Source organism: Giraffa tippelskirchi, chromosome 6 (assembly GCF_054371585.1).
Source record: "Giraffa tippelskirchi isolate mGirTip1 chromosome 6, T2T-mGirTip1v1.2.pri, whole genome shotgun sequence".
NCBI lineage: Eukaryota > Metazoa > Chordata > Mammalia > Artiodactyla > Giraffidae > Giraffa > Giraffa tippelskirchi.
The window spans coordinates 176,033,115-176,059,782 of record NC_137280.1 but is presented as its reverse complement, the minus strand read 5'-3'; the positions used below and the strand labels follow the sequence as shown (position 1 = coordinate 176,059,782).

The window sequence follows — 26,668 nt, the reverse complement described above, 5'->3', positions numbered from 1 at the left end:
CTTGCTTTTTTGCTTTTTTCATTTGCTAATTGTGAAAGGTATACATTAAAGAAACTGATATATATGCAAGAATTATTTAGATTTTAATGTAGTGTATTGTGTTAGAAGATACTTTAATGAAAGTTTTCACTGGTCACATATCATTAGATCTTCTGAGCATTTGCCTTTTAAGAAGTGAATATGGTCAGTTCATACGATTAAGCTGAACATATATGGTGAAAAAAGAAGTGAATGTGTGCCAAAAATTAACTTCATAGTTCACAGAGTTATATACCAAATATATGAAATCTCATATTTTAGAAATAATGAAAACATCAGTTCCTTTGTAATCTCTCACTTGTCACCCATCATCTGTGCTGTTTTTCAGAGTTCTATAATAATTAGGAACTAATTCTTATATACATGTTTTAGAAAACTGGCTACTATAAAATTTACTTGTGTCTTATTCAAAATTTGTCATGTCTCTTCAAGCTTACAGTTTAGCGGGAAATAGTTTTTCTTTCCTCCTAGCGAAAGTGAAAGTTTCTCAGTCGTGTCCGACTCTTTGCAACCCCATGGACTATACAGGCCAGAATAGTGGAGTGGGTAGCTGTTCCCTTCTTCAGGGGATCTTCCCAACCCAGGGATCAAACCCAGGTCTCCTGCATTGCAGGCAGATTCTTTACCAACTGAGCTACCAGGGAAATCTTTCCTCCTAGGAAAAGAGTAAATGTTTATAAGTTATCTGGGACTGTGGCAATAAGGCCCAGAGGATAGGAACCCAGGCTCTGTTGTCAGCTTGGGTTTGAATCTTGGCTCTGCCATTAATCACCTAAGTGAAGAGATGAATTAATTGAAGTAGTGTATGCAAGATGCTTTCCTCAGTATCAGGACCATAGTAAGTGCTAGGTAAACTTTAGCTACTATTATTAAAAGAAGTGGTGGCTCAGATGGTAAAGAATGTGCCTACATTGCAGGAGACCCAGGTTTAATATCTGGGTTGGGAAGACCCCCTGGAGAAGGAAATGGCAACCCACTCCAGTATTCTTCCCTGGAAAATTTCATGGACGGAGGAGCCTGGCAGGCTGTAGTCCATGGGGTCGCACAGAGTTGAAGACAACTGAGTGACCAATGCCTTCACTCTCCTTGAGAGAATTGGTGCATGCGTGCGTGCTCAGTCGTGTCTGAGTGAGCGCAGCCCAGGGCATGGCAGCCCGCCGGGCTCCTCTGTCCATGGGGTTCTCCAGGCGAGCATGCTGAGGGGGTGGCCGTGTCCTCCTCCAGGGGACCTTCGCGACCCGGGGATGCAATGTCCATAACTAATGTCTTCTGCACTAGTAGGAGGGAGGGCTCTTTACCACTGTGCTGCCTGGGAGGCCCAGAGAATGCTACCATAGCTAAACTGCTAGAAAATTAGAGCCAACTTTGAGGAGAAAAATCAAATCACTGTTTTATTCTAGTGTATTTGAAACAGTGCCTTTGATTATTCTGTGTCTTCCACGACTGCTGAGCTTTAATTATATTTTGAGGATCAGAACCTAAAACCAGCAGAGAAGACAGGCACGTTATTCTCTATTACGGCTCCATCAAAACATCTTCGTGTAACCAAGACCATATGTAACCATAATTTTTTATTCATCTTCTATACCCTTGGCCTGAACATCCTCGTAGATGAATGTTTTTCTCATCACATCATCTACTGCTGTTTATAGTGCAGAGTAGAAATGCCTGTGGACGAACAGATCGTGCACAAGTGTTATAATGACCATATGTGGGCTTTTTATGATCACTTGACATTGTACTCATTAAAGACAAAACAAGACTTACCAGATCAGTAAGTGCTTCCCTGAACATTTTGAGATGGCCAAAAATTATGGCACACTGGTGCTTAAAAGATGAGAATTATTCTCTGTGACAAAATAGCAGCGACAGCAAATGTCAGCTTTGGAAGGCTCAGTTTGCTGAGATTATTTTGAAGATTATACCAGGATTGGAGGTTTGGCCTGTCAGCACTCGGAACCTACTGGGTTCACGTCAAAGCCGAGCCACAGCATTTTAGGCTCATCCCTGTTGCTCAGCACAGTGTTTTGATGAGAAGACTGGTCTGTGGTATGATATCGCTTAGTTTCATGGATTTAGGTAAAGACAAGATAGCCTTTTAAATGTGCATTACTTTGGCTAAGCTATTTTAGTTGTTTCAGCTTTTGAAAACCAAGGGTAGAGCTCAAAATAAAAGCTTTTTGTTAAAATATTGCATTCTGACAGTGTTTCTATACTAAGACATTACACAAAACATAATTCACATTCACAAAATGTTTGTAAATATATAAATGTTCCTAGAAAGTTGTGTTACCCTTATTGTCCTCATGGCATATAGTTTTAAATAACTTTTTCTCAATATTGTATGTAATTTTTAAATAAATGACTAGAGGATGTGAGATACAGAGTGTTGAGTTATCAGTATAAATATATTTAATTTTATATGATTTAGAAAATCTCTCCAACTTACTACTTCCCAGTCTGTGAGTCTGAATTTGCTAATAGAGTCAAGTGCCATAAACTCTCTGTGCCTTCCTTTCCTCCTGTGCAGAGATGTGTCTGTAACAGAGGATCTGTCTCTAGAGTTCCTTACAGCCAGACAGACCTCTGAATTAGGAGTCATCGGCCTGGAAGGGGCTGGGAGTGGCTGTCCTTAAATGCAAGGAATGTCAAGTCCTTACTAGGTTAGAAGGGAAATTGGGGATTTGTGACATCTTAGATTGTTAACTCAAGGGCCAGAAGACAGAAGGTTGGGAACAAGAGAAAGACTATTGATATTTTATTACTATGGTCTCGTGGACTTGATTTTACTTTGATGCTCTCCGTCTTGACTGAACTCTACTTATTGATGACACACCCTTAGTGTTCAGACAGATTCTGCTAATATCAAGCAATAATGGGGTGAAGAGGCCTTCCTTCTGAGCTGCTATGACTGTGTAAACGAGAGTCCAGAAATTGCCAACACCGAACGCACACAGGTTGAGAAGATGAAGTCAGCTTTCCTGCAGTGGGTTCGGAAGCGGGGATGAGAACTTCTGAGGTCTCTGTTTTGCCTCAGAAGTTGAGAACGTTAATGGTGTGCAGTGTCTGGCAAAATCGAGTCTCCTCCAACCCAGGACTTCGCCCAGGTGTTGGAAGAGTTTCCAGCTCATAGCACAGGGAAGGATAACCCAGGCAAAGCTGAGCAGGCTACCTGAGTAGACACAGAACAGAAAGTCTAGGGAGACTGGGGTAGCCAGGGCTCAGGAGGACAGAGTGTCAGAGCGGAGAGAGCTGCCTAGAAAACCGCAGAGCTCAGTGCATGCTTTCCCTTGCTTATCTGGTCCTAAATAACCCAAGAGTAAAGAAATCAAAAGAGAAATGAGGAAGTATTAATATTTTGAACTGAAGGAGAATAAAGACACAACACACCGGATGCAGTTGGATGCTGCTAAAGTACTCGCTGTGATAGCACCAAACACCTACATACGAAAAAGAGAAAGGCCTCAGGTCAACGACCTTAGCTTCGCTACCTTATGAAACTTGAAAAGAGAAGAGTAAATTAACCTCAAAGTAAGCAGAGGAAAGGAAATAATAAGCATCACAGCGGATATTAGTGAAATGGAAAACAAAAAGAAATATTAATGAAAGCACAAAGCTGGTTCTTTGATAAACTAGATAAATCTGTATTCAGACTAATTAAAAGAGAGAAGGAGAGACTGCCAATGTCGTGACTCAGAGGAGAAGCATAACTGCAGAGTCTCCAGATATTAAAGGATAACGGGGAACGTCATGAGCATCCTTAGGCATCTAAATGCAACAAGTTAGATGAAATGGAAAATTTATTTGAAAGTCGCTAATTTCCGAAGCTCACTCAAGAAGAAATATTCAGTAGATAACCTGGATACCTCTGTTCTCTTAAAGAAACTATTTTGTTGTTAAAAACCTTCCCTCAGTGATAATCCCTGCCCAGAGTACTTCACTGGTGAATTCTACCAAATATTTGTTATATTTCAGTTTATAAGCATGAACTGAATTCTTGGGATATGTCAGATATGGGTATCTTTGTTTTCGTTTTTAAGGAGAGGTGTTTTTTGGAAGGTAGCAGCTAAAAAAATGCCCCCAATTCAGATATTTTCTTGGACCCATATCATATTTAAAGAACTTTTTGTAAAACACATATTTTCAAAGTGCTTATGGCTAAAAATATGAAATGAAATGTTTTCTAAAGAAAAAGAAAATTGATTTTTTTCAGTCAATTTAACATAAATAAGTGAAAGAATGTTCATCCATGCAGCTAACTCAATTCTCATCTTTCTTTTCATGTTTATTCAGAGGATAGAAATGAAAGATGAACTTTCTTGCCTTCTAAATTTTGAAACAACTGATCAGTTTAGAACATCCTATACTAAAGATAGAACATATTATTTTGCTGCTATTGGGGTGATATTGCTGTAAAGTTATAGATTATCATTTCATTTGTTTCTGATTAATTTGTAGGTACTTGAGTGGTATTTTGAGATGTGGAAAGTGTGTTCTTGAATTCATTCAGCTCTGAAATATTCCCTGTTGAGTAGACCAGTGAGGACTCTGAAGAGGTGTTTGTAAGATGCTGTTGGTTCTCTTTAGCTTTTCGGTAGTTAAGAGTTGAGCCAGAAAACAGGTTTTGAGAATCTAGGCAATGATTCTCTAGGCCTCAGTTCAGTTCAGTCGCTCAGTCGTGTCCGACTCTTTGCGACCTCATGAACCGCAGCACGCCAGGCCTCCCTGTCCATCACCAACTCCCTGAGTCCACCCAAACCCATGTCCATCGAGTCGATGATGCCATCCAGCCATCTCATCCTCTGTCGTCCCCTTCTCCTCCTGCCCTCAATCCTTCCCAGCATCAGGGTCTCTTCCAGTGAGTCAGCTCTTCCCATCAGGTGGCCAAAGTATTGGAGTTTAAGCTTCAACATCGGTCCTTCCAATGAACACCCAGGATTGATCTCCTTTAGGATGGACTGGTTCAATCTCCTTGCAGTCCAAGGGACTCTCAAGAGTCTTCTCCAACACCACAACTCAAAAGCATCAATTCTTCGGCGCTCAGGTCTTTATAGTCCAATGCTCACATCCATACATGACCACTGGAAAAACCATAGCCTTGACTAGACGGAGCTTTGTTGACAAAGTAATGTCCCTGCTTTTTAATATGCTGTCTAGGTTGGTCATAACTTTCCTTCCAAGGAGTAAGCTTCTTTAATTTCATGGCTGCAGTCACTATCTGCAGTGATTTTGGAGCCCAAAAAAATAAAGTCTGACACTGTTTCCCCATCTATCTGCCATGAAGTGATGGGACCAGATGCCATGATCTTAGTTTTCTGAATGTTGAGCTTTAAGCCAAATTTTTCACTCTCCACTTTCACTTTCATCAAGAGGCTCTTTAGTTCTTTTTCACTTTCTGCCATAAGGCTGGTGTCATCTGCATATCTGAGGTTATTGATATTTCTCCCGGCAATCTTGATTCCAGCTTGTGTTTCATCCAGCCCAGCGTTTCTCATGATGTACTCTGCATATAAGTTAAATAAGCAGCGTGACAATATACAGCCTTGATGTACTCCTTTTCCTATTTGCAACCAGTCTGTTGTTCCATGTCCAGTTCTAACTGTTGCTTCCTGACCTGAATGTTGCTTCCTGACAGGTTTCTCAAGAGGCAGGTCAGGTGGTCTGGTATGTGCATCTCTTTCAGGATTTTCCACAGTTTATTGTGATCCACACAGTCAAAGCCTTAGTCAGTAAAGCAGAATTTGATGTTTTTCTGGTACTCTCTTGCTTTTTCGATGATCCAGCGGATACTGGCAATTTGATCTCTGGTTCCGCTGCCTTTTCTAAAACCAGCTTGAATATCTGGAAGTTCACGGTTCACGTATTGCTGAAGCCTGGCTTGGAGAATTTTAAGCATTACTTTACTAGCATGTGAGATGAGTGCAATTGTGTGGTAGTTTGAGCATTCTTTGGCATTGTCTTTCTTTGGGATTGGAATGAAAACTGACCTTTTCCAGTCCTGTGGCCACTGCTGAGTTTTCCATATTTGCTGGCATATTGAGTGCAGCACTTTCACAGAGTCATCTTTCAGGATTTGAAATAGCTCAGCTGGAATTCCATCACCTCCACTAGCTTTGTTTGTAGTGATGCTTCCTAAGGCCCAATTGACTTCACATTCCAGGATGTCTGACTCTAGGTGAGTGATCACACCATTGTGATTGTCTGGGTCATGAAGATCTTTTTTGTACAGTTCTTCTGTGTATTCTTGCCACCTCTTCTTAATATCTTCTGCTTCTGTTAGGTCCCTACCATTTCTGTCCTTTATTGAGCCCATCTTTGCATGAAATGTTCCCTTGGTATCTCTAATTTTCTTGAAAAGATCTCTGGTCTTTCCCATTCTATTGTTTTCCTCTATTTCTTTGCATTGATCTCTGAGGAAGGCTTTCTTATCTCTCCTTGCTATTTTTGGAACTCTGCATTCAAGTGGGTGTATCTTTCCTTTTCTCCTTTGCTTTTCACTTCTCGTTTTTTCACAGCTATTTGTAAGGCCTCCTCAGACAGCCATTTTGCTTTTTTGCATTTCTTTTTCTTGGGGATGGTCTTGATCCCTGTCTGCTGTACAATGTCACGAACCTCCATCCATTGTTCATCAGGCACTCTGTCTATCAGATCTAGTCCTTTAAATCTATTTCTCATTTCTACTGTATAGTCATAAAGTATTTGATTTAGGTCACACCTGTATGGTCTAGTGGTTTTCCCCACTTGCTTCAATTTCAGTCTGAATTTGGCAATAAGGAATTCATGATCTGAGCCACAGTCAGCTCCCAATCTTGTTTTTGCTGACTGTATAGAGCTTCTCCATCTTTGGCTGCAAAGAATATAATCAATCTGATTTCAGTGTTGACCATCTGGTGATGTCCATGTGTACAGTCTTCTCTTGTGCTATTGGAAGAGGGTGTTTGCTATGACCAGTGCATTCTCTTGGCAAAACTCTATTAGCCTTTGCCCTGCTTCATTCTGTACTCCAAGGCCAAACCTGCCTGTTACGCCAGGTGTTTCTTGATTTCCTACTTTTGCATTCCAGTCCCCTATAATGAAAAGGACATCTTTTTTGGGTGTTAGTTCTAGAAGGTCTTGTAGGTCTTCATAGAATCGTTCAACTTCAGCTTCTTCGGCGTTACTGGTCGGGGCATAGACTTGGATTACCGTGATATTGAACGGTTTGCCTTGGAAGCGAACAGAGATCATTCTGTCGTTTTTGAGATTGCATCCAAGTACTGCATTTCGGACTCTTCTGTTGACCATGATGGCTACTCCATTTCTTCTAAGGGATTCTTGCCCACAGTAGTAGATATAATGGTCATCTGAGTTAAATTCACCCATTCCAGTCCATCTTAGTTCACTGATGCCTAGAATGTTGATGTTCACTCTTGTCGTCTCCTGTTTGACCACTTCCAATTTGCCTTGATGCATGGACCTAACATTCCAGGTTCCTATGCAATATTGCTCTTTACAGCGTTGAATCTTGCTTCTATCACTAGTCTCATTCACAACTGGGTTTTATTTTTGCTTTGGCTCCATCTCTTCATTCTTTCTGGAGTTATTTCTCTACTGATCTCCAGTAGCATACTGGGCACCTACTGACCTGGGGAATTCATCTTTCAGTGTCCTATCTTTTTGCCTTTTCATCCTGTTCATGAGGTTCTCAAGGCAAGAATACTGAAGTGGTTTGCCATTCCCTTCTGCAGTGGACCACATTCTGTCAGACCTCCCCACCATGACCCGTCCGTCTTGGGTGGCCCCAAATGGCGTGGCTTAGTTTCATTGAGTTAGACAAGGCTGTGGTCCATGTGATCAGATTAGCTAGTTGTCCGTAACTGTAGTTTCAGCCTGTCTGCCCCTGATCCCCTCTCTCAGTGCCCACCGTCTTACCTGGGTTTCTCTTACTTTGGGGTCTCTCTTCACGGCCTGGTGTGATCTATTAATAGATTTTTTTCTTAGAAGTTTATAAGGGCCAGCAAGCCACTTATTGCTGTCATCAAAGCTTATAGTGTAAGTGCTGATCGGAAGACTTTGGCAATTCACCTAATCTCTTAGCCTCAGTTTTCTCATCTGTAAAATTGGGATAATAATAGTATCTACCTATCTCTTGGGCTGTAGACGAAGAGTGTTTGGCACATACTAAAGCAACATTTGAAAAATAATATAAATAAGTAATTGTAAAATGTTCATTACTACATACAAAACCTTCTTATAACTCTTTAGTCCTAATCCACTCATGTTCTTTTATCAAAATAAAAATGTAAAATGATTTTCATGAAAATAAATCTCAGTTAAAAGCTTTATGACCCTTCTTTCTACCTGAGTGCCAATTCAGAATATTAAGATGAATAGCTGTCTGCTCTTCATGGGTTTGTTTTCTCCCCTTTACCCCACTGAACAGCTAAAATAATATTTTAAATTATCAAAAAATTCCTACCATAGCAATGCACTGAATCAGAGGAATATACCGTTGTACCTCGTTTAAAAATTTTTTATTGAAATAGTATGGATTTACGTTGTTGTGTTCATTTCTACTACACTGCAGAGTGGTTCAGTTACACGTATATATGCATTCTTTTTAAGAAATACTCTTTTGCATTATGGTTTATCACAGAGCATCGAATACCGTTCTCCGTGCTGTACAATAGGACCTTGTTGCTTGTCCGTTCTGTGTGTAGTGTTTGCGTCTGCTGATTTCACACTCCCAGTCCACGACCCCACCCCTGCCCCCACATTGACAACCACAAGCCTGTTCTCTATGTCTGTGATTCTCTTTCTTTTACATAAAAGCTCGTTTGTGTCATATTTTATATTCCACATATAAGTGATATCGTATGATATTTGTCTTTGTTTCTGACTTACTTCACTTGGTGTGATAATAATCTCTAGTTACATCCATGTTGTTGCAGTGGCATTATTTCATTTTTTTTTAATAATATTCCTGTGTGTGTGTGTGTGTGTGTGTGTGTGTGTGTGTAAGGCTTCCCCAGTGGCTCAGTGGTGAAGAATCCATCTGCAGTCCAGGAGACACAGGAGATGGGGGTTTGATCCCTGGGCTGGGAAGATCCCCGGAAGAGGGCATGGCAACCCACTCCAGTGTTCTTGCAGGAGTATCCCCTGAACACAGGAGCCTGATGGGGTGTCGTCCATGGAGTCACAAAGAGTTGGACACTTGTGAAGTGGCTAAGCACGCACGCACATGTATGTGTACACTACACCTTCTTTGTCCATTCATTTGTCATTGAGCATTTCGGTTGTTTCTCTGTCTTGGTTATTGTGAATAGTGATGCTATGAATATCGGGATGCAGGTATCGTTTTGTGTTACATTGTTCTCCAGCTACATGCCCATGAGTGGGATTGCTGGATCATATGGCAGCTTCACTTTTTGTTTTTAAGGAGCCTCTGTACTGTTTTCCATAGCGGTTGTACTAATTTACATTTCCCCCAGCAGTATAGGGGGTCCTCTTTTCTCTACACCCTCTGCAGCATTTGTAATTTGTAGACTTCTTAATGATGGCCATTCTGACTCGTGTAAGGTCTGTTATACCTTATTGTTATTACACAAATTAGTGCCTTTTATTTTTATTTTTCAAATTAGTGTAGGCAGTGTCTACATAAGCGGTAGCGTTTTATCACCTTTACTTTTTTCATTCTACTAAGTCAGTGATGTCTGTTCAGTGAGGCTACTCTTTTCATATTTCATAACTCTATTACCCTTACTCTAGGTAGAATGTCTATTTGTGCTACATTTTCATTCCAGCAGCTGCCATAGCAGCATGTGTCAATGTGACGCTAGTAAAATAAATGAGTTCATCTTTCAAATGAGTCAGTTTGTGAAAGTCCTAACAAGTAAAATGACCAATGCCTGTCTCTGCTGCCTCTGTCCTCTGGTAGGTGGCTGCCTCGGGCTTCAGTGTGGATATACGCACACGGGATGAGGGCGGCGGGCTCTCTTGGAAGGCCCGTCCTCAGGTCTTGGCTTTACACTTTCTGTGTCATTTCACTTTGCACATGTTCCCCTCAGTTCACTCCTCGCGTTTTTATCACACACTTGTTGTTTATAAATACGGAGTACTTCTGTAGGCAAGGATTTCATCTTTATTTATCTGGTCTCTTAACACATGAGGTCAGTCTTTATCCAAGAAAGATATTAGGAGATACTGCTTTCATGCTCTTTTTGACTTTCAGATTCATTCACACTGTGTAGTAACAGAAATTTATTTAAGGATCAGTGTGAGTCTGCTTCATTCAGTCTTGTGGTTTATATATAAATACATGACGATATCAGGCATGGATGGGGTCATGTCTCTAAGTCGACAGAACAGACTACCTGAAATAGAGAACGAGATCTGGGGCTTGATAAGAATAAATTGTAATGAAACTTAAATGAGGAAATATACTACTGAGGGAAGGAAAGTAAGTAGATCTCGTTTATTAATTACTTTTTATTGAAGTATAGTTAATTTACAATGTTCAGTTAGTTTCAGTTATACAGCAAAATGATTCATTTATCATTTATTAATTTAAAATAAACATTTATTGAGAATTACAGTTAGAGTCTGGTTAATTTGAAAACATATTCAATTGATTACAACATTGACAGTTATATTCACTTAATAGTTTTGAGTCCTTTGGACTTAAGGAGATCACACCAGTCAATCCTAAGGGAAATCAGCCATGAATACTCATTGGAAGGGCTGATGCTGAAGCTGAAGCTCCAGTACTTTGGCCGCCTGATGTGAAGAACAACTCACTGGCAGAGACCCTGATGCTGGGAAAGATCGAAGGCAAAAGCAGAAGGGGATGACAGAGGATGAGATGGTTAGATAGCATCACTGACTCAATGGACGTAATTTTGAGCAAACTCCTGGAGGTAGTAAAGAACAGGGAAGCCTGGTATGCTGCAGTCCATAGGGTCGCAAAAAGTTGGACACAAATTAGTGACTGGAGAAAGGAAAGTTTTGAACATTTATAAAATATTTAATGGTGTTTTATTGTCAACTAATTCAGCTATCTTATTTAAACACTGTTTCTACTGCACCTGGGCAGCTCCTGTTAGCCACAGGGAAGTACCTACATATGTGCAATATTATATATTCACTTATACACAAACACACACTGTGTCAATCATTTATCACAGAGAATCCAAATAATCGTATTTTTCTTTACAATTTTGTTTAACATTGTGCAGTGTTAATAATGATGGCCTAAGGGGCTTCTGGATGCTGAGGGAAAGATAAATTATGTTGCATCTTTATTGAAGTCACCGTCTTTGAAAACAGGGAATTCATTTCCATGGTAACTCTCTATTAGTCAAACGTAGAAGGTGTGTGTTCAAAAATTTTAGCTTGGAACTGCAATATTTATTTGGGCCTACATAATATTACTTGTTATTTTCCGTAATAATGTTTGGAATAGACTTTGTTTGCAAGCTCCCTCTTCTCCCGGCACGCTGGCCCAGTAAGAGAGTCCAGTAGCGTCCATTGACTAAAGGCAATTGAGCTCCTCATATGTTTGCTCTCCAGCCCAGAGGTATCACAGGTAGTTACACAAAAGCTGTTGATCACAGTGTATTTGCAAAACCGTCAGGAGCATCGCCGCTTCCCTACTGTAGACTTCCTTACAATTGATTGTCTCCCAGTGGGATGATAGTCTATCCACATGTTTCTCCATGAAAAAAGCTGCCCACTGGAGCTTTCTCTGTTATAGTCACTAGTGGAAATGCTTGGTTATTATGTTCGATCAGAGGTACTTTTCGACATGCAATTGGCTATCAATCTTGGATCTTTAAAAGTGAAACAATACCCCTGTGCCTGAGGAAGCCAAAAGCAGCTCAGAATACTCTTCCGCTTTCATCTGGCTCAGAGGGGAAAGCAAAGTGTGTTAGCACCCTGGGTCTCCCAGGCAAGGCGCGGGGCATCCTCTGGGAGTCCGTCCTTTCTCTGGGCTGTCATCGTGAGCTCCCGTCTGACTGACTGTTTCCTCTCATCGGGAAGCTGGCCCGCCCTTCTCCTTTCTCTGCTCTGCTTCGCTGCTCGTGGGTCTGTGCGCCCTCCTATCCTTTCTTCTCTCCAGGCCTCCTCTTCTGCATCCCAGGGCTTCTCTCTGCGGGCTGCGTTTAGTGGGAGGCAGGGAGGCTGAAGAGAGGGAGTCCCTCTGGTATTTCTTTCCCTCCTTCTCTGTCTCAGGTTGCATTTCTGGCAACAGGCTTCTCCTCCTCCGGGATTCCAGCCCTGGACAGACCTCCCGCAGCCCCAGCTTGCACTGGAAGACAGGCATGTGGTTTTCATGAACACCGAGGCTTCTTTTGTGTCTCTCTAGCCTTGGGGTGCTTGTGGCCTCCTGCTGTTGGAAAATCTGTGGCTTACATTAGCCTCTCTTCTCAGCTTCTACTTCATCAGGGTAGCCATTTTTTAAAAAATGAAATTCCCTTCATGTAATTGAATAAATGCTTATAGGGATTTGTTTTCCTGGTAAGATACTAGAACATATTTCTATTTGCATCATTCAGGATTTCTTACGTGAGAGCACATCTAAGAGAATAGAACTGATGTTTATCTCCCCTCTAAGAATCTTGTAACAATGAGATCAAAGCACAAAGCAGAGAATTGCACATTATATAACATTTAAATTAGACTGGAGCTTCCCTCATAGCTCAGTTGGTAAAGAATCTGCCTACAACATAGGAGACCCCAGTTCGATTCCTGGGTCAGGAAGATCTGCTGGAGAAGGGACAGGCTACCCACTCCAGTATTCTTGGGCTTCCCTTGTGGCTCAGATGGTAAAGAATCCACCTGCAATGTGGGAGACCTGGGTTGGATCCCTGGGTTGGGAAGATCTCCTGGAGAAGGGAAAGGCTACACACTCCAGTGTTCTGGCCTGGAGAATTCCATGGACAATCCATGGGGTTGCAAAGAGTTGGACACGACTCAGTGACTTTCGCTTTCATTCTTTAGACTATCTCTAGCCCTACTCTTGTCTTGGATCTAGATAAGCTAAAACTGGATAGATAGAAACAGCTAGCTGTGTGACAGTTAGGAATAATGAAGCTACAATTCTTGGTGATTCTCAAGAGTAGGATAGAGGGCCAGATGCTTGGTTATAAGAAGAGAGTTTCCATACATGCGCCTTTTGCTCCATGCGCGTGCTCAGTCGTGTCTGACTCTTTGTGACCCCGTGGGCTGTAGCCTGCCCGGTTCCTCTCTGCATGGAATTTTCCAGGCAGGAATACTGGAGTGGGTTGCCATTTCCTTCTCCAGGGGATCTTCCTGACTCAGGGATCGAGCCTGAGTCTCCTGCATTGGCAGGCACATTCTTTACCACTGAGCTACCTGGGAAGCCTATGTTCCTAGGAAGGGTAAAATGTAAATGTTTCCCAGTGCTGTAATATGTGCCAGTTCACAGAGGCAAATGTAAAGAGTAATATTTTACTAAGTAAGTTAATTGTTGTGAACTAGTTATTTAAGTTTTATTAGTTACCAGTTAATTGAAGTTATATGTTGGATGGTTTTGACTGACAATTAAAAAATAACCTATTACCATATCAGTTGTTGTTGTTTAGTTGCTCAGTCATGTCTGACTCGTTGTGACCCCATGGACTGCAGCACGCCAGGCCTCACTGTCCATCACCAACTCCCAGAGTTTACCCAAAGTCATCTCCATTGAGTCGGTGATGCCATCCAACCATCTCATCCTCTGTAGTCCCCCTCTCTTCCTGCCTTCAGTTTTTCCCAGCATCAGGGTCTTTTCAAATGAGTCAGCTCTTCACATCAGGTGGCCAAAGTATTGGTACTTCAGCTTCACCGTCAGTCCTTCCACTGAATGTACCATATCAGTACTTCTGTTTATTTTTTAATTTTTAGATCTTGGTCATGCTTTTTGTTGATGTAAGAAAGTATAAGTGACCCAAATTGCATAATATTGAAGTAAATCGTAAATTTTGAAGCTTAAATTTAGCTGTATACTAGATACTGCTGTTTAAAATTTCATCTCAGTTAACTTTTCAGCTCAAAGATGGAAGAAAGTGGTTGAGAGAACAGAATTAGTTCTTTGTATCAGAAGGTAGTGCTTTAATATATAAATCAAAGTTGTATAATTTCTGTGCTTCATTTTTGAAAAATTTGCATTATCTAATGATAGTTTCATGTTCTGTGTTATCTAATATCAAGGAGAACCTCGTAAAGGCCTTATTTCTGAGTGCATTTCTTATTGTTAACTGATATACAGGGCTTCCCTGGTGCTCAGCTGGAAAGAATCCGCCTGCAGTGCGGGAGACCTGGATTCCATCCCTAGTTGGGAAGGTCCCCTGGAGAAGGGAAAGGCTCCCCACTCCAGTATTCTGGCCTGGAGAATCCCATGGACTGTATAGTCCACAGGGTCGCAAAGAGTTGGATGTAACTGAGCGACTTTCACCTTCACTATACTGCCTATAGCATAGTCATTAACCTAGAATTTTAGATCATTCACTTCTGGCTCTTAACATTGAGTGTGATTTGTCAATTCCAAGTTTAAACACATGTAAACCAAATACTGTTGCTTCTTATAACTTTTTTTTTTTTTTTTTTTTTTTTTAGGACAAAGGTAAAACTAAGTACAACAAATGGGCCCTGAATCAATGTTTGTTGAGTTCCTGACTTGGATTTTGAGTGTGAATCCTTACATGCTCTTTAGAAAGTTTGAGTTTTCTAAGATTTTCCTTAGAGAATGTTCATTCTTTTATTATTACAGGTGATTTTGGCAGTTAGATGATACCATGAATAATGAAATCAAGTACAATGCCAGAAATGAAGACTGCAGAAGAAATAGTATTTTCTCCTAATGTGCATCCTGATATTTTTCTTTCTCACTTAGTAGGGGTGATCGGATTGATTCATTTTTAGATTGTTAATATCAGACTGGTTTTCCCTCTGAAGTGGGTATTTGAGGAGAGAGGGTAGGGGAGGAGGTGCATATACGTGTGGGGATGTTTCTCCTCATACAGACGGCTTGGAGGCTGAGCGGTGTGTGGGCTGCTGAGGAATGCCTGGGTTAGCTGTGTTCCCCGAATGACTCAGGGTGCCCCAGACCTCTGGGTGAGCCCCAGAGAAAAGCTGTAGGTGCCTACTGACAAAGCCGCATGCTCTTACTCCACGTGTTAGGAACTCTGTCTCAAGTTTATGGAAGGTGGGAAAAGGAGCAGTGATTCCGTTGGTGGCTATCGTCCTGGGTACCAGGACTTTGGGCTCACGCTCTCTGAATAGGACTTGGTCACAGATTAGAAGAACTAATGCCTGAAATTAAGTTTTGGGCACTTTTCACTCTGAACTTTGACTTTATTCTGAGGCTAAGAGATGAGAGTGTAAGCCCAAGAGATTTTCCATGTGAAGATGAATATTCTGAACCAGGAAGAAAGAAATCTGTTACATATCCTAAATCAGAAAGAAAGAAAGAAAGATATTGCATTGTAGAGAGTAGGTATGCCATTTCTGTAACTTTTTTTGAATGCCAGAAAATGGCAATATATGCTAGAGTATTTTTTTAATTAAACACTGTTATTGTCATTTCTTTGCTTTACAGTTTCACACATTTAACAATAAAGAATGGAATAATTTGACTCTTTGGCTTTAATAGTGTAATATCAGGAAGTCAGTGTACAGGTCACTTGGCGTAGATGTGATAAGCTTTTGTCCTGGGCTAATGACATTTCGATTACTACTTTTAAAAATTAGATTGTAAAACTTTTATTTGGAATATATATTTCCAAAACTTTTGGCACATTGAAGCAGTATGATACGTGGATGCAAGCGACTGAAATGGGTTAAAAATCCCATGAAAAAGAAAAAGATCTGTGAACTCGGTGTGAGAAAGTGAAAGAGACATGCACAGCCAGTCCATCAGATGAAGTCATCTCCCCTTGCTTGTTTCCTGTCCGATTTAATTTACCCTTAATGTATTTAAGCTTTGCTTTTTTCTTCTTATTTAAGTGAAGCAGTATGAATATTTTATTTTTTAACTGAGGAGAAAGCCTGTCCCAGCACCTGCAGACTGAAAACTCTGACAGGGCTGCCTAGGGCTGTGACTTCAGGCGCTCTCCGCGGTTTGTCATGGGCTCTAGAAATCGTCTATGGAGAAAAGAAAGGGATTTGGTGGAAAGAAAAGTCCTGGGAAACAGTCAGTTAGAGAGTGTGCTGCCTGCCAGACTGGAAGAGGAGGAGCCGATCCGTTCTGAGTCTGTTCGGAGAAGCAGGGATGCAATTAACAAAGGCACCTCTCTGCAGCAGTGATTAAAATTTTGGGTGAACTACTCAAAATTCCTGCCGTACATATCAAAACTCTGTCAAATTACAGACACTACTTAAATGTTCTTCATTTTAAGAACAAATGTGAAAAGAGATGATACTTCTCGTTCTAAGATAATCTTTGTGTAGAATGAGAATTTTTTTTTTTAATGTAATGCTTACATATTAGTGAACTTTATGTTCAGATATATCACTTTTAGAAACACGTAGCTTCAGAGCTGCAGATCCTGCGTTTGATACAGTTACAAGAACAGAATCCTGGTTTATGGAAACCTGAACCCATGAAGTTATTTTTAAAGTTTTGATCCTGACTTCAAACTCATTCCGCAGTATAGACATTTAATAGTTTTGCTTGATGCACCTAGTTCTGTGTGAGGCAACTGCTGACTCAGACGTGCATAAGACATGGGCCCTGACCTGCGTTAGCTTGCCTGTGACTCTAGTGGGGGAAACATATACTTAATTAGACTAAATTATAAAGCAGTGTGTTTCAGGCTGTGGTGGGAGAATGAGCTGCGTCGGTGGGGGTACAAAGGGCAGAGTCTCCGACTGTGAATCCTGGGAGGTTTTACAGCGGGTGTGTGCTGGGGCTGTGAGGCTGAGTTGTGCTTTGATAGGAAATGAAACCAGTCTTGTAACTGCTCCGGGTGACTTGGGACAACATGCTGCTAATGCTTTGTTTTTAGAATCGTGCTAGCCTGCTAGCTATTATTTTTTTTTATTACTCTGAGTATATATGCCCACACAGTAGTTTAATCAATTAATTAATATTTTTTTTACTCACTATAAATGGAAAGGCCTAGTATGCTTGTACCTAGCCAACCTAATGAACTTAGCGCATTGATGTATAATTAAGACTTTTACATACTAAATTTAGAAGTGTAAATGCTGTCTGTGTGCTGATGAGCCCCACATCTATTTGACATCTCTCCTCGGATATTCAGGGATCTCAAAGGTAGCATTTTCAAAACCAAACTCTCTTCCTACCTTCCCCAAAGCGTCTTAATTAATTGCAATCATACCTTCCAGTTGCTCAAACCAAAAGCCTTGGCGTCATCTCTGATTCTTACTGTTTCTCTCGTGCTTCATAACTCAGTTGTCAGAAAATTCTGTCGATTCTAATTTCAAATATATCCAGAAGCTGGTCACTGTATACCGCCTCCAGGGGCTGTCACTGTGGCTCAGGTCCCTGCTACTGCCTGACTTCATTAATCCATTACAGCCTCTCTGCTCCTTTGCTTCTAGTCTGAGACTCACACAGGGGCTAGAACAACCAGTTAAAGTGTAAGTTAGATCATGTAACATACCTGCTTAAAGCCCACCGAGTCCCCAGATTCCGCAGAGCAGAACATGAAATTCTTATCTTTGATCTGCAAGACGCCATACAGTCTTCCTTTCTTCGCTCCCTTGTTTGTGTCCCTTCTGCTCGCTCTGCTCCGGGAGCTCTGGCTCCTTACTAATGCTCTGAAATCTTCGACCAGTTCCCATCGCAGGGCCTTTGCACTAGCTCTTGCCGCAGACATCAGGATGGTTTTGTTTGCGCCTTCACCTCCTTCAAACTTCTGCTCATGTATCTTTACAGTGAGATTGTTCTTGACTGCTTATTTAAAATTACACTCCATCTTCCTCCCTTCTACTGTTCTCCATCTACCTTGCCTTTCTCTTTTTGTCTATAGTATATACTTAGCACCTGTTAGCATAGTAGATAATTTGCTTATTTATTGTTTGCACCGTCCTCTTCCAACTAATAATATAAGCAAGCTATGTATAGGGATTTTTGTTTTGCTCACTTCTGTATTTTTAGCAGCTGGAATGTTTTCTGGCATATAGTAGGTGCCTAATAGTTACTGACTATATGAATAATATTTTCAGTGTTCCTTTTTGACTGATTAAAGAGGCTGAGCTTTATTATTTTTACACTTTCAGTGAAAGTGAAAGTGCAAGTGTTAGTCACTCAGTTGTGTCTGACTCTCTGCGACCCCATGGACCGTAGCCCACCAGGCTCCTCTGTCCACGAAATTCTCCAGGCAAGAATACTGGAGTGGGTTGCCATTTTCTTCTCCAGGGGATCTTCCCAATCCAGGGATCGAACACAACTCTCCCACATTGCAGGCAGACTCTTTACTCATTGAGCCACTAGGGAATACCCTTTCAGTTCAGTTCAGTTCAGTTCAGTCACTCCGTTGCGTCCGACTCTTTGAACCGCAGCACGCCAGGCCTCCCTGTCCATCACCAACTCCCGGAGTTTACCCAAACTCAGGTCCATTGAGTCGGTGATGCCATCTAACCATCTCATCGTCTGTCATCTCCTTCTCCTCCTGCCCTCAATCTTTCCTAACATACGGGTCTTTTCAAATGAGTCAGCTGTTCGCATGAGGTGGCCAAAGTATTGGAGTTTCAGCTTTAACATCAGTCCTTCCAATGAACACCCATGACTGATCTCTTTTAGGATGGACTGGTTGGATCTCCTTGCAGTCCAAGGGACTCTCAAGAGTCTTCTCCAACACCACAGTTCAAAAGCATCAATTCTTCAGTGCTCAGCTTTCTTTATGGTCCAACTCTCACATCCATACATGACCACTGGAAAAACCATAGCCTTGACTAGACGGACCTTTGTTGACAAAGTAATGTCTCTGCTTTTTAATATGCTGTCTAGGTTGGTCATAACTTTTCCTTCCAAGGAGTAAGCGTCTTTTAATTTCATGGCTGCAATCACCATCTGCAGTGACTTTGGAACCCAAAAAAGTAAAGTCAGCCACTGTTTCCACGATTTCCCCATATATTTGCCATGAAGTGATGGGACCGGATGCCATGATCTTAGTTTTCTGAATGTTGAGTTTTAAGCCAACTTTTTCACTCTTCTCTTTCACTTTCATCAAGAGGCTCTTTAGTTCTTCTTCACTTTCAGTAACTGGATTTAAATATGACTTGCTCTGCACTAGGGAAGTGGTTCCCTGTTTAGAATGGATCAATTGGGTATCTTTTTCAGAAGTAGTGATGGTCATTAGCATCTTTTAAAAGTTTCCCCATATGATCGTAATGTGCACCAAGGTTGGAACCATGTGCTCACTAAAGTGTGAGTTCACTAAGTGTGAATGAATGAATAAGAGTGAACCATCACTACTGTAGCAGAGATGCAGATTTGGATTGGCTCAAGCATTAGGATCAGATGTCAAATGTTTGCAATGAGAGATTGGTCAGGAGTAGCACAGCCCGGGGGCTGGTAGGAGAGGAGCTAGGGAGGGTGAAGGGAAGGTGAAATAGTTGGAGCAGACAAAGGGCACTCCCAGTAGCTGCAGCAGGAAGGAAAGTCTGTTCCCCTGCTCCCTGGGCAGCTGTTGGCAGTTGGTTTCTGTCTAAAGGGCATAGTTCCGTTGGGGGCTGCCTAGTTAGTAATTTGTGTTAAGACAGGTGTATTGTATTTCTGAGACTCACTAATTTTTCTTCTCTCTGAAGTAATCAGGAAGTGAGCTCAGTTTTAAATAATGAGTCCAGCTCTCTGAGGACAATGAGAATGACTTCTGGAAACTTGGAGAAGGAGACTTGAGCTATTTTAACTTAACCTATCAGTGAATGGTAGGGATGGACAGTGAAGGGCTTTGATGTACACGCTCTGGAATTCCTTTCTGCAGTTGAAATGGTTTCTGAGAAAGTTTCAGAGAAGGTGGGAGATATGATCACAGTTACTTAAACAGTATTTCTGTGACTGGTAATGTGGCACGGAGTTAGAAGGGATGGCTCTAAGGAGAAGCAGTGAGTTTTACTCACTGCTTTTTTGTCCTGGAAAGCAAGACAGAATGTGAGTAAAATGGTGAGAGATGTCAGATCCAGCAGGAGAAGGGCAGGAGCCCCAGCCAGCCTCGGGTTTGGAAACAAAGCCAAGAGCCCGCAGAGCAGTGTGATTAAGAAGGCAGTGGTCGGAAGGACGCCCAGAGAAGGAGCCCGAGAGTCCACGTGGGAGCCACTGCGGATGCAATGAGCATCCCGGGCCTTGGAAGTCTCCTTTTCATGGTTAGGATTGGAAATTGTTCTTGTGCCTGCTGGGCTCTCAGGCAATGAAAAGCTTTCAGCCTGAGGGTCTCAGTTCTGTGAGGTGCTGGGAAGGATTTCCCTGATGTTCTCAGTGTGACTTACTTAGCTTTTATTACCATCTCTGCTCTCGAGTGCCAGCCGTAACCAACCAAACTGAGGTTCAGCCTAGCTGATGAGCAGAACAGATGCCCCTCCTCCTCCCCCTTGGACAACCAAGTTCTCCTCTAAATGTAGAACCCATCAAGAGGTGGAAGCCTTCCTTTGCCCGGGGGTAGGAATGCCCTCTCTGCCCCTGCCCATTCCCAGCAGTCTCAGTGTCTTTACTCTTGGGTGTAGTTTGGCCATGCACGACCCGCACTGCAGCTCCCTCCCTTTCTCCGTGTCCCCCTCGTGGTTCCCAGTAGGTTTTCTCATAACAGCCTCTCTCGGGCCCCCTCTCTGCCTCGTGCCTTTGGTACCCCCTACAGTCCCCGTCTTGGCAGCCTGACCGGTGACTGGCAGATGAATGTGTGCTGCCGATCCACAGCCTGGGCAGCCTGTCTTAACCTTGACATTGCTCCCTAAAGATTGCAACTGATTGCTCTGAAACCCGGTCCCAGTGACGCCAACATCTGCAGCACTGGCAGGAAGTAATTTAAGGACTAGTTGACATTTGAATGTGGCTAACTATACAGAAGTTTTTATCCTTCGCAAAAGTTATCACCTCCAGCTGGCTTCACGTAGATTATCCTCCCTGGTCTGAACCAGCGGGACACCCCACCCCAGCCTTTGCCAGGGGCGCTCCGAGTCCCCGTCCGTTGCTTTACCTGCTCTAGTCAACCTGCACAACTGAGGATTTCGTCTCCATTTTTACTTTTCCAGAGGCTTAAAGTTTGGAAGCCATTTGAGGTCTTGTTATAATCCTCCAAGTCTGTGTTTCCTAGGTAACATTTTAATGTCTCATGTTGTTCTTAAGTACATACACAGCCATTGACTAATTTTAGCCTTTAACCTGAATTGACTATAAATAATATTTTTTTCCTCAATAAAAGCGGTATTAAACTGAAAGTTGATTTACCTACAGTCTACATTCTGACTTGGGTTTCTTTTCAAATCCCTTACTAAACTGTTTAAAAATGTGAACAAAGCCCTTCAAAGATCTTGGTTGTATGGCTTTGCTTATTCAAATCCTCTGTGATTTGTGTAACCCAAGACTACCAGTGAATTTGTAAGAAAAGTCAGTTTAATTAAAATGTCAATTTTCTAAATGTAAGTATTTGTTTCAGACTGTGAAGGATTCTGTTGGGTAGCTTTTTATGAAACGCTGGAGGGCACTGTTATGAAATCCCCATAGCAAGGCCAGCAGTGTGATGGGTCTGACAGAGCTGTCTGCGGCGTGCTGAAGAAAGCGCCACGGCCTGCAGAGGCGCTCCGGACGTGCCCCACACTGTGGCCGGTGACCAGGGCTCAGCCTCCCGGAACCACTGTGGCTTCTGTCACATTTCAGGGTGGCCGGTGACCAGGGCTCAGCCTCCCGGAACCACTGTGGCTTCTGTCACATTTCAGGGTGAACTGGCCACTGTGGGCACAGGGAGGGCTTCACAAGCGATGTCAGTGACTGTCAGCTCATGATAAAATGGGCCTGAATTGAATCTGAGGGCAAAACACTCTTGAAGACCTCAATAGAGAGCTGGCATGTGAGAACCAAAGTAAACCTCTTCTTCATGTTTGAGTTTGTGCTCCATTGGAAGAGAAACAGTGCTTCATTTACGGAGAATAAATCCAGGGCCGTGTCAGCCCCAGTGGCCTGGTGTCACCATCTGACCCTCCTTGCCTGGAGGCAGGAGATCTGTAAGCTTAGGAGTCAGTCAACTAGAATTAGAGTTTCACCACATGTAGATAGTTTCTGGAATTGTGACTTCTTTCTGTCTTCTTCACTCTAGACGATGTCTTTGGATTTTCCTCAGTCCGAAAAATAGGTTTACTAACATGTCTCCCTGTCATCAGCACTTTAATAAGTTATTCAAATCTCAGTTACCTTCCCTAGTTTAAGGGGACCCAACTGGCACAAGTCAGGTTTTCTTTATTACAGAGCTTGATGGTGCCCTCTCACTGTGTACTGCTGGAGGAAGTCGTTTTTCTACTCTGGTAAAATGTACATAAGAAAAGTTTACCTTTGAAGCCATTATTAGGTGCAGTCCGTCACTGCAGAAGGTTCTCCATAGACTGTTCCTTGTGCTTTGTCCTGCAGCAGCGGGGATACCAGCATCTTCTCCTGGGTTTGAAGCGCATCTGACGCACTGTTCTGAGGCCTTTGGCCGTCAGGCTATGCCTGCAAATCAGGAATCACCTGCTGCCCCTGCAGAAGGACTTGAGGGCAGCCTCGGGCAGACTGACCTGCCCTGGAGGGCTCCCTGATGGTGCTGGAGATGCCCGCTGCTGGTTCTCTGCTGCCGTAAGAAACGACCACACACACAGCAGCTTAAAACAGCACAGATCTGTTACCTCATGGTTTACTGCTCAGGAGATCAACACCGATCTCATCAGACTAGAATCATCTGGCCTGTGCTCCTTTCTGGGAAACTGAGAGACGTTTTTCTCGTCCCTTCAGGTTTTTGAGGAAATTCGGTTCCTTAAGTTGGTAGGTCTGATCCCGACTTCTTGCCGGCAGCTCGAGAAGCTGCCCACACTCCTTGGCCCCTGACCCTCTTCCTCCAGAAGCAAAGCCAGAGAAGGCAGGTGGAACCCCTTTCACAGTTTAAATGACCCCTCCTCTTCTTCTATCACATCTCTGACTTTAGCTGGGAGAGGTTCTCTGTTGCTGTGAATAATCCAGGACAGGCACCTTATCTCAGCATCCTTAACTTTAATCATATCTGCAAAATCTCTTTTGCCATATAAGGTGGCATATGAGGGCAGAGATATCCTTGGGAATGGTGTTATTCAGTCTACCACATGCATCCAGATTAATTCTTTGCAAGTTATTAAGCAAAAATAGCTTATTTGAGATATAGTTTATTTGAATAAGATAATTAAGAGCCTGCCATCTTTATCCACCTTGATAAAATATCACCAAGATATCTCTGAATTAACAATTTGCTCATATTTTATCATTTTTAAAAAAGAAAACCTATACAAAAATGGTATTATCATGAAGATAAATATCTGAAATCAATGTTAAAGAAAATAGTCCTGTCAAATTGTAGGTAATTAATGTGATCAACTTAACAGCTTTCCCACATAGTAGAATGCTAACTTTTGATTTTTATGATGCCTCAATAAAATCTGCTTGATTTTAATGTTTGTTGCCATTCATTTGTTCATCTTAGATTTCTGACTCATTTCTTATTATTAAAATATTATGTAACCATTTAGTTTAATGATTCTAGACTATAGTCTATTATTTAGTGCAGTGATATTCTGTAATCAACTGTTCTTAATAGTTTTTGAGGATGTAGTATTTATCTTTCTCATCTTTCATTTTATTTATCTCATTAGCTAAGAAACCTTTCCAGCTTGGACCTACGTCATATCACTGAACTGGATAATGAAACCGTGATGGAAATTGTCAAGAGGTGCAAAAATCTTAGCTCTCTCAATCTCTGCCTGAACTGGATTATAAATGACAGGTAACCACCTTAACATCTTAAAAACACTTTTTCAAAGGGAAACATGTGTTCTGTGTACCAAGTACTGATTATCATTATAATGAGGCATGTCCACTCTAAGGAAAATGTGATATAGCCATGACTTTTAAAATAGATATTTTTAAGTTCTGAAAAACATTTAGAAATATACTTTTAACCCATCCAGTTTTGGGGCTTCCCTAATGGCTCGGACAGTAAAGAATCTGCCTGAAATGTAGGAGACCTAGATTCAATCCCTGGGTGTGCAAGGTGCCCTGGAGTAGGAAATGGCTACCTACTCTAGTATTCTTGCCTGGAGAACTCCATGGACAGAGGAGTCTGGTGGGCCACAGTCCACGGGGTTGCAAACAGTCGGACACAACTGAGTGACTCACACTTGCTTATATTTGCAGCAAAGTTTATGTGCTAAGATTCATATGTTTGCCTAAACAGTTATAACAACAGGAGTCTATTGAATCTTTGTCACTCATCCAAGTCGTATCGTTTATTTGTCACTTTAATATTTTTGCAACTTTTTGTGGTTGATTTAGCTGTTCATTTATCAAGGAAAATGGTTCTGAGAAACTATTTCAAACATTATGCATTCAGATCTTTTCTCTAGGATGACATTTTGTTTTCTGTATAAATAGAATTTGTTTTGAACGTTAAAGTCATGTGATGGATAGTTTAAAACGTAGTGTAAAGATGTGTAAAATGGGTAGTTTTAAAAATAAACAGTGATAATTGATAGGTCAATTTTTTTCTGAAATGTTGCATGAGGGGAAAAAAAATGCAAGAACCTTTGAAAATAGATGTCTTTGTGATGAAAACAAGTGCAGAGTGCCACTGCCCTGTGCGTGTCCGACTCTGCGACCCCCTGGACGGCAGCCCCCCAGGCTCCTCTGTCCATGGGATTCTCCAGGCAGGAACATGGAGGGGGCTGCCGCGCCCTCCTGCAGGGCGTCTTCCTGACCCAGGGATCGAAGCCAGGTCTCCTGCATTGCAGGTGGATTCTTTACCATCTGAGCCACCAGGGGGTCCTCCTGCTGATTAGTTTATGTGGGTTCTTAAATATAGGCATGGGATAAGATTCTTGCTCAGTAGGTTTTCAAGAATAAATAAGTTTTAAAAAAGGCTGCCAAAAATATTTTGCTTTCAAAATAGAAAGCACTATTTCAGGTAAAATTAGAACTTATTTAGATTTAAATGTTTTTTGTAAAATAGAGCAGTGATTTATAAAGTTTATGTCAGATAATGCTTTAAATTTAAGACATTTCCCCCTTTCACTTTTAATTTCCTTTTATCCTTTTAACAGTAAAATCATATAGACTCCATTTTCGCCAAGAATGGCAAATTCTGGTGACATTCCTATAAATTACCAGCATTACCCTTTAAATTATGTGTGATAGCTTTTGACTTGGCTCTTTCATAGTAACATTTTTCTTGAAATTTACTAATCCAGAATTGGTCCATGGTCATCATTTCTAAAAGGTGTTTATTGTTTCTGAATAATAGTCACTGTGTGAGGTGTATCAAAATCTGAAGAAAACTGATGAACATTTAAAAAGTTAAATTCTTTTCTATAATCTACATTCTTCTACATGATCAATTATGTGACAAGTTTTAAAATGATCTTTTAAATGTTTTCCTTAACAACTGATAAAAAAAAAAGTACATGAGAAACATCATCCCGTGGGTTTAGGTGTTTAGCATTAGCTTAATATTCAGGTAAACTTCTTCGTAAAGCTTCAGATTGAAAGGTGAAAACTGTGCCACAAAATGGATCTGACAACAATTGAGAAGACTCAGCCCTTGGAGCCTACAGCGGTGAGTAAGATGCAGTCCATACATGATCATAAGGCTTATCTGCTCAGTAAACAGGTTTTGCTTTTGCTTAGATTTGTATCGTTTACACAGTGATTCTCAAGGATCCCCCTCTTCCGGCGCTTCAAATGCTTGTGTAGCCGTAACTGGGTGTTTACATGAGCAAAGAGCAGCCTTCACCTTTCCTCTCCTTCCCTTTGTTAAGTTCCATCTACTCAAATGTCTTTCCATAATATTTCAGTGGGTTTTTTTTTTTCTTTTCCTATTTAACTATAATGATTAGTTGGTGTTTGATCCTAAATGCTGTACTGTAGAGATTTATTTGCAAGGAATGAAAGTGTATTTTTATGTTTTTAATGGAAAAGTTTGAATTAATTGAGAAAACTTGCATTTTAATGAGGTTGAGCAGTAGAGTTTTAAAGATCAGACTCTTTTAGGTTTTAATTACACTACTTGCACTTATCCTGTGTACTGTAATAGGAATTTCAAACAGGAAAACCCACTTTGCAGTGCCGTCTAAATTAGTCAGCTCATTGTTCTTGCCATACTCTATCACTAAGCTAAGTAATATTTGTAATTATATTGGTATAAATCTAGGACTTCCCGTCAGACTTAATTATAATTTCAGCACTTAGCCTGGATGGGTTAGTAACCTTTCCCATGGAGGACACTGGAATGCACTAATGCATTTAGCCTATCAATTAGGGTCTGTTTTACATTTGTTCATTATTATTATCCTCTAGTAAATCAGGAAGCATTTATTAACCCCCTACTAAATACTTGGTGCTGTGCCTCAGACTGTGGGACACTGAATTCCTGCTGATCCCAAAGGTTTTCCTCTTTAGGTGACACAAGACTTGATGAGTGAG

The 26,668-nt window shown here is 41.5% G+C and overlaps 1 protein-coding gene across 1 annotated transcript in view; it reads left to right on the top strand.

The window, feature by feature from the left end:
• FBXL17 (F-box and leucine rich repeat protein 17) overlaps nt 1-26,668 on the top strand; it is a 510,317-nt gene that overhangs the window by 144,610 nt on the left and 339,039 nt on the right. Inside the window, exon 6 of the mRNA XM_081505350.1 lies at nt 23,848-23,978. Coding sequence (XP_081361476.1) covers nt 23,848-23,978 — 131 coding nt within the window. The remainder of the gene's footprint in view (nt 1-23,847; nt 23,979-26,668) is intronic.